General features: G+C 37.4%; 1 protein-coding gene across 1 annotated transcript; it reads right to left on the reverse strand.

The window, feature by feature from the left end:
* Positions 1-4,939: 4,939 nt before the first annotated feature.
* Positions 4,940-14,808, reverse strand: LOC140235708 (uncharacterized). The gene is made up of 4 exons (XM_072315722.1): positions 14,719-14,808; positions 10,422-10,607; positions 6,673-6,741; positions 4,940-5,047 (listed from the first exon to the last, which is right to left on the reverse strand). The coding sequence occupies exons 1-4, from the start codon at positions 14,806-14,808 to the stop codon at positions 4,940-4,942; spliced, it is 453 nt and encodes a 150-aa protein (XP_072171823.1).
* Between the last annotated feature and the right edge of the window lie 366 nt (positions 14,809-15,174).

Below are 15,174 nucleotides of genomic sequence, written 5' to 3' on the forward strand. Positions count from 1 at the left end.
ATGCCATATCAGGTTACTGGCCGATATGATTATCGAAATATTTGTATGATATTATCCTTGTGTGCTTTCAGTGTGTGTGTGTGTGTGTGTGTGTGTGTGTGTGTAAACGTGCAGCTCAGTCAAATTTTGATTATTCATTTAATTCTTTGTCTACATCCTGCCAGGACAGGAGGGGATTCGGACCTCCTACATAACTTCGAATTAGTTTGTTATCATCATTATTTTCGGACTTGAATGATCAATACAGCAGCATTCTCGATTCGTATGATAATAAATTTCGTCATTACAAAGCTACCCATTCTTAACAACACTATACAATTAAAAAGAAGCCTGGCTTTCTTCTCTCTCTCTCTCTCTCTTGTGATGAGAATGAACAGTTAAACGAAACGAACAAACACTCACACACAGATATTAAGAAAGTATGAGAGGTATAATTACATTAAGTTATTGATGCACCCAACATTGCCTTTCATGGGATAGTATACAGTCCTGTACCTGGCCAAGAGGTGCATACAGTAGTAAGGGCAAACGAATTTTCTGTTGTGCATTGACACATGACTCTTTTGAATGAAAAAAAAAAAAACAGCACACAAGTTGTGTTGTTTGTTTGGTTTATTCCTGGGTTTTTTTTTTTTCGTGATTAAAAAAGAAGACACAATAGAAAATAGAAATCATCGTTTTCAATGTATCTCTTTTTTGTTTTTTGCGTACCGTAATCCAAGCAAACAGTGTTAATGCTAGCTTTATGTTCAAAAGACTTAATTTGTGTTTATTTTCATATCTCTTGGGTATGTATGTCTGTGTATGTGTGTGTGTGTGCGTGTGTGTGTGTTGATGTCTGAATGCGAAACACGAATTACTGGATAGAGAGAGGTAAAGATCAACGCTTTACCCTTTTAAGGACAATGTTGTGCATTTTTATCACATCATCTATCTTGCATTTTGTTTGTTTTATTAATTTGCAATCTGTACATGATGGTAGGATAGCCCATTTATCTGCATTATAATTTGAGTATGATAATGTTCTTTTATACAGTCTGGTTGAGTACTTGGGGTGGATCACTTCACCAGTGTATGCACTCTGCTCTTTGCAATGTATTGAAGCTGGATCTTTTACGTGCATGCATGACGTGTGATTGTCTCAAATACAAGACCTCCATTTTATTTCCTATCAGAGGGACGGAGATTTCTTCTTACTAAGAAGGACATGAAACACACGTCATTACTCAGAAAGACTCAAAGGGAGTTAAGCGCGAGCTCCACGAGTTCTTTGATTGGAAGCTGTAGAGAGATACACTATGACTACTTACTGAGCCACCTTGCCTTATTACTGATTTGGCGCATAATGATTGGTTAGAAGGATTTGAATACGACCAACAAGAACAAAGGTTCTCAGCAGCCTCTTGGGGCATTGGGTTTGATATAGATACAAATTAAGTTAATTGACATGTGCCGTTTCTCCACTTTTTCCTATGATAGTTATACTATGATATAATCAATACGCCATACGATGCATTCTCTATTCTGATTGTTCATGTGTGGTCACTAATTTTCCCCCACTTCCTTCAGTAAGGATAATACAGCTTTCCCCGACTGAATTCTGCTCAGGCTTCACCAGACTCACGGCTGGCATTGATTCGCCGAAGATGGGGTATTACCAGCCTTACATATTGGCATAATAGTCTTGGCATAGTTGAAAAACCACCTCTGTGGAAAAAATTGTATCATACCCACTGTTATTTTAACCATATTGTCTCGAATCTGCCGATATCAATTTCTTTACAACATTACGGCATCAATTTTACTAATTTTTAAACATCCATGCATGTGATACGAGTTCTGTAAGATTCAATTTCATTCAGTGGAAACTTATTCAAATTTTTCGACAAAACCAAAATTTATATCATAAGCGGCAAATTAATAAAGAAACTTTGTAAAACAATGGCGCGAAATAATGATACATCATTGACATAACAAAACATTGTAATAAATCACCCAGGAGAACCGATACGTACACCTGTCTGAAAAATGGATGGACCTACTGAACAGACAGCCCTTGCCATAATGCTAGCCCTTCTGAATAAGTAAGTCAATATTAAATATACTTTGGTTTCGGAAGCCCAATTCAGAGAAAAAAATGTATGTAAACATAAAAAAAAAAATGTAAATAGGACTATAAGAGACAACATTGGCATACAAAGGCAACAGAGAGAGAGAGAGAGAGAGAGAGAGAGAGATAGGGAGTTAACTACTGTACATGGAGACAGTGACCTGCAAAATGTTCATCGGGAAGCACAGCTGTAGCTTTGCAGTGTGTGTTTGAATGTGCAGAAGAAAAAAGAAAATGAAGGAATTTCGGACATATATTGAAGAGAGACAACGATACATTCGGGAATGCGATTGTAGCAACAAAATAACACACACTGTAAATTTCGCATGTGATAAGAGTCCCATACAGGGTCTCTCGATTACATGAAATTATGAAATAACAAGCATACACACGCATATGAAAACATTTACACCTATATTCATTCCCTCTACATTTTTGACCAATCAAAGCACTACTAACAGCAACGCTAAATTCCATAGACATCGACCTCCCAGTCATTTGACACAAGTTATCCAAAGCTTAATTCAACAACGCATAATGACTCTGCATGTATTACATTTTTTTCATACGAGTTGTGTACCGAAACTGCAATACTGAAATATCACTGATATTGCGTATTTTATTTTTCATGATTGAACGGGTTCCAGAAAAAAAAAAAATGACGAGAAGAATATTATCCACATATTTAATGAAGAAAGTGGGCGAGTCGGATGTGACTCGAATTGAAATGGAACATAGGTTCACTGATTAGAATGAGTATAAAAGGAAGCCTACTACCCAGGCACATTGCCAACCTAATCTGACTTCCCGTCGAGCAAGGTGCAATCCAAAATGCACTGCTCAAGCAGAGACTAAATCAAATTTTACTTGTCGAGCAAGGCTCAAACCCAACTTCACTTCTCGAGCAGAATGCAAACCTAATCCCACTGCACAAGCAGACTGCACGATGCATGGATGATATTACTGTACTATGGGAGTGTACAGTTCCGTGAATCATGTAGATTTGATTGGGTTCATTCAATTTGAGTCAAATTCACTGTCTCATAGGAGTGTTCATCAAGTCACAAAATAACGAGTCTAATCCCGATGGAGCAGGACTGGAAGCTCATCCTAAATAAGCAATATCTATGGCATTTCAAAACGCAATGAGTCTCCATGAAAATAATACATAACGAGGAAGAAGACAAAAGGCGATAACATCCTATGAGCTATAGAATGATAATGAAGAGTCCCACTACAAGACACCTTGTATGCAATTTCCAAGAACTACGAACGAATGCCCTTACAATGAACATTCTTTAGTATATGCTGTACACACAGTATCCGTATTCTATAAACAACAACACTTTTTTTTTCTATATACACTGTACATGTACATGCATTATAGGCAGCTTAATTACAAATGCATCAGCATGTCAAACCGTCTAGACACGAAATGTATCATAATCGAATTACTAATCATTATTTACATGTCAATCAATTTGATTATGAGACTGACAATTGTGACAAACAAATTTCGGAATCTACCAGGACGCATTAATGTTGATTGGACACGAACATTATTCTGAACTGCATGGTCCACCGGAGTGGGATATGACTGGAGTAGTATAATGATTTTATATTCCTATTCTTATGTGCCAAACGATTTTTTTTTTCTTTTGCGGAAGCTCCTGTGTGAAATGTAATGAATTGTATAATCATTTGTGTGTATGTGTGTGAGTTTGTTTGTGTGTGTGTGTGTGTCTTTAATGTTGTTGTTGTTGTGTTTTAAGTATACTTATAGCCATGGAGCTACTAGCTCAAACTCTTACTTACTCCTCGAAAACCGATAAATTGTCATTGTGCATGACAAAAATACAAAGTTCTTGAAAACAGAATAATTATTGTTCTTAACACGAAAACTTATTAAAACAACACTAAGTAAAGAAAACATATGAAACACAAATGTATCTACAAGACTCGTGAACAAGGTAAATCATTCATTCATTAAAGAGCATCTGCCCAGTTACTGTCACAATGCTGGAGCAGTGACTCGAGATGGTATGTAAGTTTGTGAGCGTTTTCTAAATGTTTGTTTGTTTGTTGTTGTTGTTTTACTTCGTCACTACACTGGTATATGCCTCTAATAAATCAATAGAGCTCTCCATTGTTACTGCAATGAACGCCCGTTAGAAACAAACACTGTTATAAGAAACTCCAGTTACAACGTAATACAAAATTCAGGCCCCGACATTATCCGCTCATTTTCATTTATTTATTTTTTGTTTTGTTTTTAGTATTGTTGATTTGTCCGGTTATAAGGAATTTTCGATATAACAGAGAAAAAACAAGGACTTCGTTATAACGGGGGTCGACTTTATTTCAGCTCAGCTCACTGAGGCTCTCTGAATCTTGGTTGTGGCGTCGTCCTGCACGTGGATTCCTCACTAGAATGATTTTCCCCCCAATGTTTCACTACACTGTGCTATACGTCCCGTCCTTCCTTCGTGCTGATTCTTGTCCCTTCTTGCTTTTTCTTTCCCGATTCGAATGTTACTTCAATGTCTTTCTGCTAGCGTCCTTTCGTTCTGGTTCATGTTCTCATCCTCTTCCTTCCCTCACTTCCTTTCTTCTCTTCTTTGTCCCACACATCCCTCCCCTTTCGGTTCTTGTCTTTCAAGGTCTACGAACTTTATGAATCTTCGTTATAACTATTAGCCGTGTTTGGTACATCTCTCTAGGATTGACTGGTCTTGTTTCTCTGGGTTTGTTCTCTTCTTTCTCTTGCATGAGTCCTTCGTTTTTCTGGTCCTCTCAAGAAACCAACTCCGCGAATAGTAAGATGCTTCCTTAGCTGTTTGTTTCAGATTCATCCCGAGAGTGCACGTCTTCTTGCCAAGAACCCTGGTCAGTTTCGCGGCTGCTGTCGTCTTCTGAGCCGTTTCCGTCACTGAGTGTCTATTGGAGAGTGAGAGGAGATTGAATAGAATGACGAAGTTTTGTCAGATAGTTACAGACGACTTTGTATTTTTTTTTTGTCTGATCCAAGTAAAATACCTCGTTTACGTGACCTCTTATCGTCAGCGTTGCTAGTGTTAATTCGCGACTCTTATTTGATGTCATCTTTGAAGTTCAGCCAATTTTTCGCCTTTGGAACTTGGCAGTGCACATTTTACGAAAAAAGAAAATGCGGTGTTGCATGTCGTCACTCAAAATAACTTACCCTTCACTATTTACACTACCTTTAAAATCTGAAACTAAAGTTAGCAACCTACTTTTGCGCAAATTTGAAAGCACCAAAATAAGAAAGATAGTTCCATTTACATTTTGCGAAGGTAGCAGCGCACGTCGCGAAGATCTCGAAAAGTGAATGTTTTCTGCAACGACATGCGAGTTGACGTCGATATCATCGCATTTGGGTAATCCACGTAATTTCCGAAATTAGACATTGTTCGACATGAATTTTTCTAAACCATCATGACACACAACTAATTGAATTTTTTTTTATTTCTGCCCCTTCTATATTGTTAATACATCTCTTCCAATTCATGCTAAGAATTTACTTCCTGGTACTCGGTATTTTTGGAATGGAACAATATTCTTTAACTAAAGTGTATTATGTCCTTATGTTAACTTTTGCTTCTTCTTCTGAAGCTACTGACATTGCGTCGTTAAAAGAATATGTAGGCCTATGTAACATAGTAGACTTTTTAATGAGACGGATAATGTAAAAGTATAAAACGCAACGTTGATGTATTTTTACGTCTTTTTCTCCATGTTTTTCTCACCTTTACTTTCTCTTGTTTCACTTCACTGATCACAATTACGTTATTGATATAATTTATATCAAAGAAATAATCAATTGTACTTGGTTAGCATTGCAAATCGAAATGGGATTTCTGAAATTATCATGACAAAAATGGAAAGTACCTGTGTGAATCGATTGTAAAACATATTACTAGTATGGAATTAAATATTAACTATTCTTTTTCGGCCGACCATCTCTTCAGCACGTGTTCGGTAGCGATTTGCAAAATTTCACTTTTAAAGTCGCCCGTATTTCCTCTTGTCATGTTCGTACCAACTGTGACTTAAAGTTGAAACATTTTCGAAGTTGCCTCTACAGTATAGCAAGATGTACCCTTACATTAAAATCTCAAAGGTGCATAAAAAGCCACGGGCCAAATTTTGATACTGTCTTCGTGCAATCTGGCAGACAAATAATGAAAAAAAAATCAAGTACTTAATAAAAATTGGCGGACCGCATATATGGTCGACAAAAATGCAATATAGATCAATTTATTGAACCTGATCTTCAAGACGTATACTAGTGCCAAACATGATATATCATCACAGCATGACACAGCACAAAGTTTTTACAGAGAAAAAAAAAATGGCGATCAAAAATAAGATGCACAAAAAATGTCTCATATAGACGTTGCTATAGATGAAAAAATGGTTTCAATTAATATGTGCAGTTTTTAACAGAGCATTTGATTATATTTTTTTTTCTGTTTGTCCAGCTAGGCAATGCTAATTCATCATTAATAAGGAATAATAATTGATGACATAAAAACACATACCTCTGTGCCTCCTTGATAGTGATTCAGCAACTTGTTCAAAGGCTTGTAATTGATGGTAATGCACTCCACCTGTAGCATGATGGAAAAAATGAAAAAAAGGCTCATATTTTATACCAACATATAACTTATATACATATATACAATTTATATTTAATACATACACACACACATATATATATATATATATATATATATAAATATATATATATATATATATATATATATATATATATATATATATATATATATATTGTAACGAAAGTCGGGGGATAATTCCTCTGCATCTGGCCGGCGTGAATGCAGATAATTAACCCTGAACGTTCGTTATTTGTTAAGTGTCTACATGTACTGCAAAGTTTGGCACACACATACACAGCATTCAGTTTAGTAGACATTCAGTTGAGAGCTAAACAGGCAGTATGAAGTAAAACGGACACGATATCTTCCGGGCATGACATGACAGCAAGTTTATTGTCGAAGTCCAATCTCGCAGTGTCACAAACCAGAATCTCATCTCGCAATGTTACAATTCAAAACAGAAGTGAATCCCAAATCGCAGTTTATACTCTAGACTGGCGGACACATAGTCTGTCTGCTCTGCTCTCTTCTAATCATCCCGATTTAGTGATACCAGCGGTATTTATAACGGTGGGTTGACCTTGATAAGGTCGGCGGCTAAATCCACTCGGCCCTGGTCTTACGTAACTCAGGGTCGCACATTACAGCAACGACCCTGAGTCGCACGCTGCCAGACCATGCCAGAAGGCTGAGAGTGAAGCCACAATAAACACTTCAAGGCCGCGAAACACGTGTTTCATTTCCGAGCTCGCTAGGACAGGAAGGACAGACAGATGTGCAGACGTTGCAATGTAAGGAGATATGCAAGGGCGGAGCGAGGGCGGAAGAAAGGATAGAGACGCAAGGTCGAAAGCAAGGCCACCGGAAGAAAGGACAGAGACGCAAGGTCGAAGCAAATAGAGCGAGGACGGAGCAAGGCCGTAAGTCGGTGAAGGATGAAGCGAGGACAGAAGCAAGGACAGGAGGAAAGTTACGTAACATAAGCAAGGCAAGGACGAGTTGCAAGAGAGAGGAGAGCGCAGCAATTTCGCTAAGGCAGCAGTTCTGAAAGCGAAGAGAGCACAGCAGTTTACATTCGTAACAATATATACATATATATATATATATATATATATATATATATATATATATATATGTGTGTGTGTGTTTGTGTGTGTGTGTGTGTGTGACCCTGTACTTCAAAACAAACAAAAAGTCGCCAGACATGAACTTTCAGTTGAGACCATATTCTGAAAGAGCAGACTTTAAGCTTTAAAATGATGTATAACTCAAATCAAATGGACTCCCCTAACCTATCTAAATATTGGAAAGAAAGCACAAACTCAGGAAAAGTGCGAACTGAGAAAAGAGGCTGTGAAGTACAGCGTCTATTCAAGCGCGTAATCTTTACCAAACCGTTCTGGCTGTGCGATGAATGGGACAAAAAACAGGAACTAAACCACCAGAGTAACAACAATGAAGGGATTATCAGATTAAATTAAGATTAGGCATGCCTCATTAACACATTCTGTCCATAATTAATACCAACTTTCAAAGCATTAGCACAATCCTTTCAAAAGTTATTAGAGTTGAAAGTGAAGAGTGTGGACAAAGTTTTTCAGAAATGAAAAAGGGATTCTAAAGACACACCTAATCACACTATTCTACCAAAGATGTTCGAGATAAACTACTGAAAAAAAAAAACACTTTCCTGCCCGTTTTATGATACCAAATCTTAGCATAATGTAAAAGAAGACCCGCTCTTTCAGAAAATATGAAAAAGTCAAGTTTGGCTAGGTTGACCCATTTCACTTATTTTCAGTCCTCAAGTAAAATGTGTGTGCGACTTTAGACTTTGTGTTCATTTTGAGGTGCACGGTCACATACATATAATACCGGGTGTCCCCAAAAAAGTGGAACGGTGGAATTTCAGTACCTTGCGTTCTAAAATTGATATATTTTTTGACATCATGAGAAAGAGCACCTTCCGCAGAAGACAATGATACCAAAATACCAATTAAATTTGGTTCTGTACTTTTTATTCTACTCCAATTTCTGAAAATGCAGTCATTTTCAAATTTCGCCGGATTTTTGCGACTAATGAGATAATAACTTGAGTGCGACACGCGATCCATACCGTGAATATTGTGTAAGCTCGTTGATTCATGTCAACAAAAGATCACAGCTTTCACATTGAGCGCGGGCCTGGAAAAAAAAGAAAAAAAAAAACCAGTGTGTGTGTGTGTGTCTGTGTGTGTGTGTGCGCGCCCTATATGAAAGCGTTATCTTTTGTTGACATGGATCAACGAGCTTTCACAATTCACCGTATGGAACGCGTGTCGCACCCAAATTATTATCTCATAAGTCGCAAAAAAATTGAAAATGATTGCATTTACAGAATTTGGCGTAGAATCAAAAGTATTGAACCTAATTTAATGATTTTGTTATCATTGTATTCTGCGGAAGATGCTCTTTCTAATGATGTCAACAAATATATCACTTTTAGAACGCAAGGTGCTGAAAATCCATCGTTCCGCTTTTTTTTGGGGGGACACCCGGTATATTTACATATGAAGTGTTCGTTTGCAAAATCCGATAAGTCCATATTTGCCAAATGGAGATATTTGCGATTAAAGGTCAAGAAAAAAAAGAGAATAATAAGACAATTTTTGCTTCTTTTGACCATAACTTAAAAAATATACCTTTATATGTAGTGACCAATATATCATTTAAAAGGTATTATTTTGTACTTTATGACAGAGATCGTACTTTAAAATCTTAAAAAATGGACTTATCGGTTTTTGCTAACAAACCCTTCATATATATACAGTATATATATATATATATATATATATATATATATATATATATATACATGTATACAGAGAGAGAGAGAAAAAAAAAGAGAGAGGGAGGGAGAGAGAGAGGGGGGAGGGAGGGAGATAGGGGGAGAGCTTGCTTCCCAAAGGATCTAAATCCGTCATTTTTCAATGGATTTAGCACCTTTTTGAAACAAGCTCTTCATATACCAGATTTTGATATTCCAGGGGCGGATCCAGGGAGGACTGGCGCACGCCCCCCCCCCTTTATTTTTTGTTGAAACAAAAGAAATAAAAAGAAAAAAAATGGGGGAGGGGTGCGTACGCCCCCCCCCCCTTTAATTTTGCAAACACGCCCCCTCTTTACGGAATTCCTGGATCCGCTCCTGTATTCTCTAAAGGAAATCGTTTCATGGCAGCATACTGAATATTAATTGAATCACGTGTTCTTACCAATATGGAATGACAAATCCTTCTTCTTTTCAAAAAGAAGTCTTCATTTCGATACATATTTTTCTTTTATAGGTATAAAACTTTCATTGATTATCGAGCGTCGGTACGGATTGAGATTACACATGATTAAAATACCACTGCTTGGGAAGTTTCCTTTTTTTTTAACTTTACAACATCTTCCATTGGAATTAGAAAAGTATGCGATTATATTTCATCGATGGGATTGGCGAATTTCATAAATCAATGCCACCGAAAAGACATAACTGCATAGTGAAATAAATCGAAATATCGCTCTCAAGGTAATTGACGCCCCCACCCTCCCATTTTGACGGTGTTGAACAGATGACAATAGGCGTTTTCACATCAGCCCGATGTTTTGAAATAGAGCTGATGTGAAAACGCCTAATGACTGACTCTTACTCTACAGCGTGAAGCCTGGGAGGCAATTGTCGTGAAGAATGTCCTTGGCAGGTTTAGATCATAGAGCTCGGCAAGTGTAAGATGGGGCAGACGACACAGAAATTCAGCCAAGTTTGCTGCTGCTGACTCTGAGGCGAAGTCCCCCACTGACATGGTAGATATGCTAAATATGTAAAGTTCGATGATCTGTATCAGAAAGAGGAAAAAAAAATATCAGCCACAAATCGTTTACTCTACCGACCCATTTTCCTTCGTCCGTTTCTGATTCTCCCTCCCCCTCTCTCTCTCTCTCTCTCTTTCTTTCGAAATATTCTGAGCATTCGTAACGTATCGTACACGTTACTGGGTTACAAAATTAATTAGTTATTGCTCTTTGGAAGCAGACAATGAAATGCAATCCACTAAGTTGGGTCTTTGTTACGATCTTCGCGGTGGATCACGTCGCAATAATGTTTATCAGTTTATAACATTAACTTACGATAAAAACAAACAAACAAACCAAAATCGCAATGTTTAGTACTGAGATACATTATTAAGCAATTTTTATGCGACATGAAATTCTTGTAGCAAGGTAACATTCCCTATGACTATTCGTCAATGGCTGCGTTTATCAACTTTCCCCAGTTTAAACGACTTTCGAAAGCCCTTTCGATAGCCCTTTCCATAGCCCTTTTGAAAGCCCTTTCCATAGCCCTTTCGAAAGCCCTGTCCACTCCCTGTACTATTAATGTGCCGCTTGTTTTCGTCGGCTGCGTTTATCAACTTTCGATAGCCCTTTCGATAGCCCTTTCCATAGCCCTTTCGAGAGCCCTTCCAAAGCCCTGACTGCCTGTACTATTAATGTGCCGCTTGTTAAGAAGGGACGGCGAAAATCAATTACCATCATAAAGACATATCTTCCTTTGAGAGTGACGAGTCATGATACAATGGCACATGAATCAATTGTCTTCCTATCTGTGAGGCAGCTCTCGTTTAGCACATACTTCAAATATTTCTGAGTGGCGGCATGAGACAAGGGATCAAAGGGAATGAGACTGTTGTTACTCTATTTCTCAAACCTTGTTGGTGAAAGAAACACCTCCTTGTTCGAAGCATATGCGTGCATTACACACAGCTGTATGTATACACCTGTGTACACGTACTCGTGTGCACTATACGTGGCGCGCGTCTTTTCAGAAACTGGAAACGCATGGTTGCGTAACCGCAGTAGGGCGACGTAAAGGGCTTTCAAAACAGCTTTGCGTTTATCAACTTCGAAAGGCTTTTACAAACAGGTTTCTGATAACCTGTTTAGGAAACCTGTTTGGATCGTCACAAATTTCGGGCTTTCGAAAAGGCTTTCCTAGAGGGCTTTCAAAACAGCTTTGCGTTTATCAACTCGTGAAAATTCCTTGAAAGCTGTTTGGATAACCTGTTTCTGCCGAGAAAGGAGAGTTGATAAACGCACCCTTTCGTAAAAGGCTTTGCTAAAGGGATTTCAAATCAGCTTTGCGTTTATCAACTCGTAAAAGTTCCTTGAAAGCTGTTTGGATAGCCTGTTTCAGCCGAGAAAAGGAGTTGATAAACACAGCCATAGACACATGAGTAGTCTTCACGTTACAATTGTTTCCGTCTACATTCAAATAATGAGTTGTGACTTGCGAATGCAAATTACTGCACCACCGCCTTGCTTTTTGCGGTCTTTGCCAGCAAGGAAGTGATCACAAATACCTATCACATTTTCGCACACAGAGTCGTCCAGTGTCATTCTCGGTTAGAATATCTTTTAGTATCTTTACTCTATTCAATTCTATCGTAAATGAAGGATTCATTGTGCCGCATTACAAACTGCAGCATTGTGAAGTCGCCCACGTAGCGTGCAGTGTTTGGGATTCCAAGAATTTAAAGGGGCCCTGAAATCCAAATGCATGTTGATCTGCGTTGATTTATGATACCTTCAACATCACTTTAGCGGTGAAATGAATATCTAGAAACATTCCATATATTTTTAATGATTTTTTTTCTGTTATTTTTCTTCAGATTACTTGGGAACACACACAAAAAATCCTTCCAAACCAATCAATATTCATATTCTTGAGATGACATCATCTGTCAATCATTGCTAAAGTGCTGAAATGTTTAACAAAAGACATTGGAATGTACCTTCCCCTCGACTCAGCATAACTTGCATGTTTCTGTCATATTAATGTGACTAACAAAAGACATGGATAGGGAACATGCAAGTTATGCTGAGTTGAGAGGAAGGTGCATTCCAATGTCTTTTGTTAAACATTTCAGCACTTTAGCAATAATTGACAGATGATGTCATCTCAAGAATATGAATATTGGTTGGTTTGAAAAGATTTTTTTTTGTGGGCGTTCCCAAGTAATCTCAAGAAAAATAAAAGAAAAAAAAATCATTAAAAATATATGGAATGTTTCTAGATATTCGTTTCACCGCAAAAGTGATGTTGAAGGTATTATAAATCAACACCGAGACAAATCAACATGCATTTGGATTTCAGGGCCCCTTTAGTAATGTACTGTACAAGAAACAAAACTCATGATCCCGAACATCTTAATAAAAAGAGTTTTATCGGTCTTGATCAGTATTTAGGCCTTATACGTTTCCTTATGGATTCAAACAATGCGTTGTGACTTACGAATCGCAAAACAAAAAAAAAAAATACATTTGTTTATTCAAGCTAAAATTAACATATGTGACCGTGCACCTCAAAACGAACATAAAGTCGCACACACTGATTTTGCGTGAGGACTGAAAATTAGTGAAATGGGTCAACCTAGCCGAACTTGACTTTTTCATATTTTCTGAAAGAGCGGGTCTTCTTTTACATTATTCTAAAATTTGGTATCATAAAACGGGCAGGAAAGTGTGTTTTTAGGCAGTTTATCTCGGAACATTTATGGTAGAATAGTGTGATTAGGTGTGTCTTTAAAATCCCTTTTTCATTTCTGAAAAACCTTGTCCACACTCTTCACTTTCAACTCTAATAACTTTTGAAATGATACTGCTACTGCTTTGAAAGTTGGCATTAATTATGGACAGAATGTGTTAATGAGGCATGCTTAATTTTAGTTTAATCTGATAATCCCTTCATTGTTGTTACTCTGGTGGTTTGCTTCCTGCTTTTGTCCCATTCATCGCACAGCCAGCACGGTTTGGAAAAGATTAAACGCTTGAATAGACACTGTACTTCAGAGCCTCTTTTCTCAGTTCACACTTTTCCTGAGTTTGTGCTTTCTTTACAATATTTTGGATAGGTTAGGAGAGTCCATTTGATTTGAGTTATACATCATTTTAAAGCTTGAAGTCTGCTCTTTCAGAATATTGTCTTAACTAAAAATTCATGTCTGGCGACTTTTTGTTTGTTTTGAGGTGCAGGGTCAAATATAATCATTAGTTTTGTGTAGTTCTTTCTTTTATTATGGATGAATTGAATTGAATTGAATTGAATTTGCCAAAGTCTTTGTTTGTTAACCCGACACATGTATGTGTGTCTGCGTGTCTGTGTTTCAGTAACGATCCTTTGCCTTATCCCTTCCTATCAAAACGAAATAAAATATTGTGTACAATGTTTACTTCCTGGGAATAGTACAGCGCCATTCACCTGCACAACGTTACCGCATTTAAGGATCCCCACTGAACTCTCTTTCAATCACTCCCTCTCTCCCTCTCTCTCTCTCTCTCTCTCTTTATCTCTCTCTCTATCTCTTTCTCTCTCTCTATATATATATATGTATATATACATATATATATATATATATATATATATATATATATATATATATATATATTACATCCCTCTCTTTCTCTCCCTTTTTATCTTTCTCTCTCCCTCTCTCTCTCTCTCTCTCCAACTTCCCTCACTCCTCTCTGCCTGCTCGTGCAATGTTTTGTTGTTTTTTTTTGTTTTTTTTTAATGGCAAAAATTTAATAATCACACTTATCGGAGAGAAACATGGTATCGTCAGTAAAGAAAATACTTTATGTGTAAAGCCCAACCGGATAACGGAAGAGACGCATTGCACTCGATTTCCATACATTTGTCAGTGCATGAAAAGTGTTCACACCTATGCTTTCGTTCATCTATTGAATGTCATAATGCTGAGGAGGATTGAAGTTACAAATAATGTTATGTCAATATCAAATAGAATAGGATTGATTTGCTAAAGGAGTCATTGCATAAACCTATAATACACATCAGGCTCTTTATCTTTTCTCGAAAATACAAATACAGTCCTCTCCCAACAATAAATCACTAATTTCAATAAAAGTCAAAGACAACATAGGCTATACCTGGCACGATGATTCTAAGGTGGCGGCTGTTGAGATGAAACTATCGGGCAAGTAGGGGCACCACAGACTGAACTTCGAAAGACGTGGCATAGCACACACCCATTGGGCCAAGTCTTCTCCAACCGAGGACTGACTTAGAAAATCATCGCCGCTGCTAAAATATAAATTCAGATCTTCAATCTAAAGAAAATAACGGGAAAGACATGTGAAACTGAAATTTAGAGATTAATGAAATGATGTGAACTTTGGAAGCAGGAATAATTGAACAAAAAGAAGAGAGATCATTGTAGAGGAGGATCGTAGACTACCAACTGGACCCCATGGAAGACCAGATTAACGTAGCTGAATATGGGCTATCCAGCCATCTTCTCAGATGGAAAAAAAAAGAAGAAGAATAAAACAAACAAACAAAAATCATACCTAATGATGTAATGTGCGGATATTTTAAAGCTATAG

Source organism: Diadema setosum, chromosome 12 (genome assembly GCF_964275005.1).
Source record: "Diadema setosum chromosome 12, eeDiaSeto1, whole genome shotgun sequence".
NCBI classification, from domain to species: domain Eukaryota; kingdom Metazoa; phylum Echinodermata; class Echinoidea; order Diadematoida; family Diadematidae; genus Diadema; species Diadema setosum.

Bases quoted from the DNA above. Each gene is read 5' to 3' on its own strand.
- LOC140235708 (XM_072315722.1), bottom strand. From the start codon at position 14,808: ATGCCACGTCTTTCGAAGTTCAGTCTGTGGTGCCCCTACTTGCCCGAT. The intron at 6,742-10,421 runs GTAAGAGTCAGT...ATCATGCTACAG, and splicing joins CCCAGGCTTCACGCTGTAGA to GTGGAGTGCATTACCATCAA. The intron at 5,048-6,672 runs GTATGTGTTTTT...ACTCTCCAATAG, and splicing joins ACTATCAAGGAGGCACAGAG to ACACTCAGTGACGGAAACGG.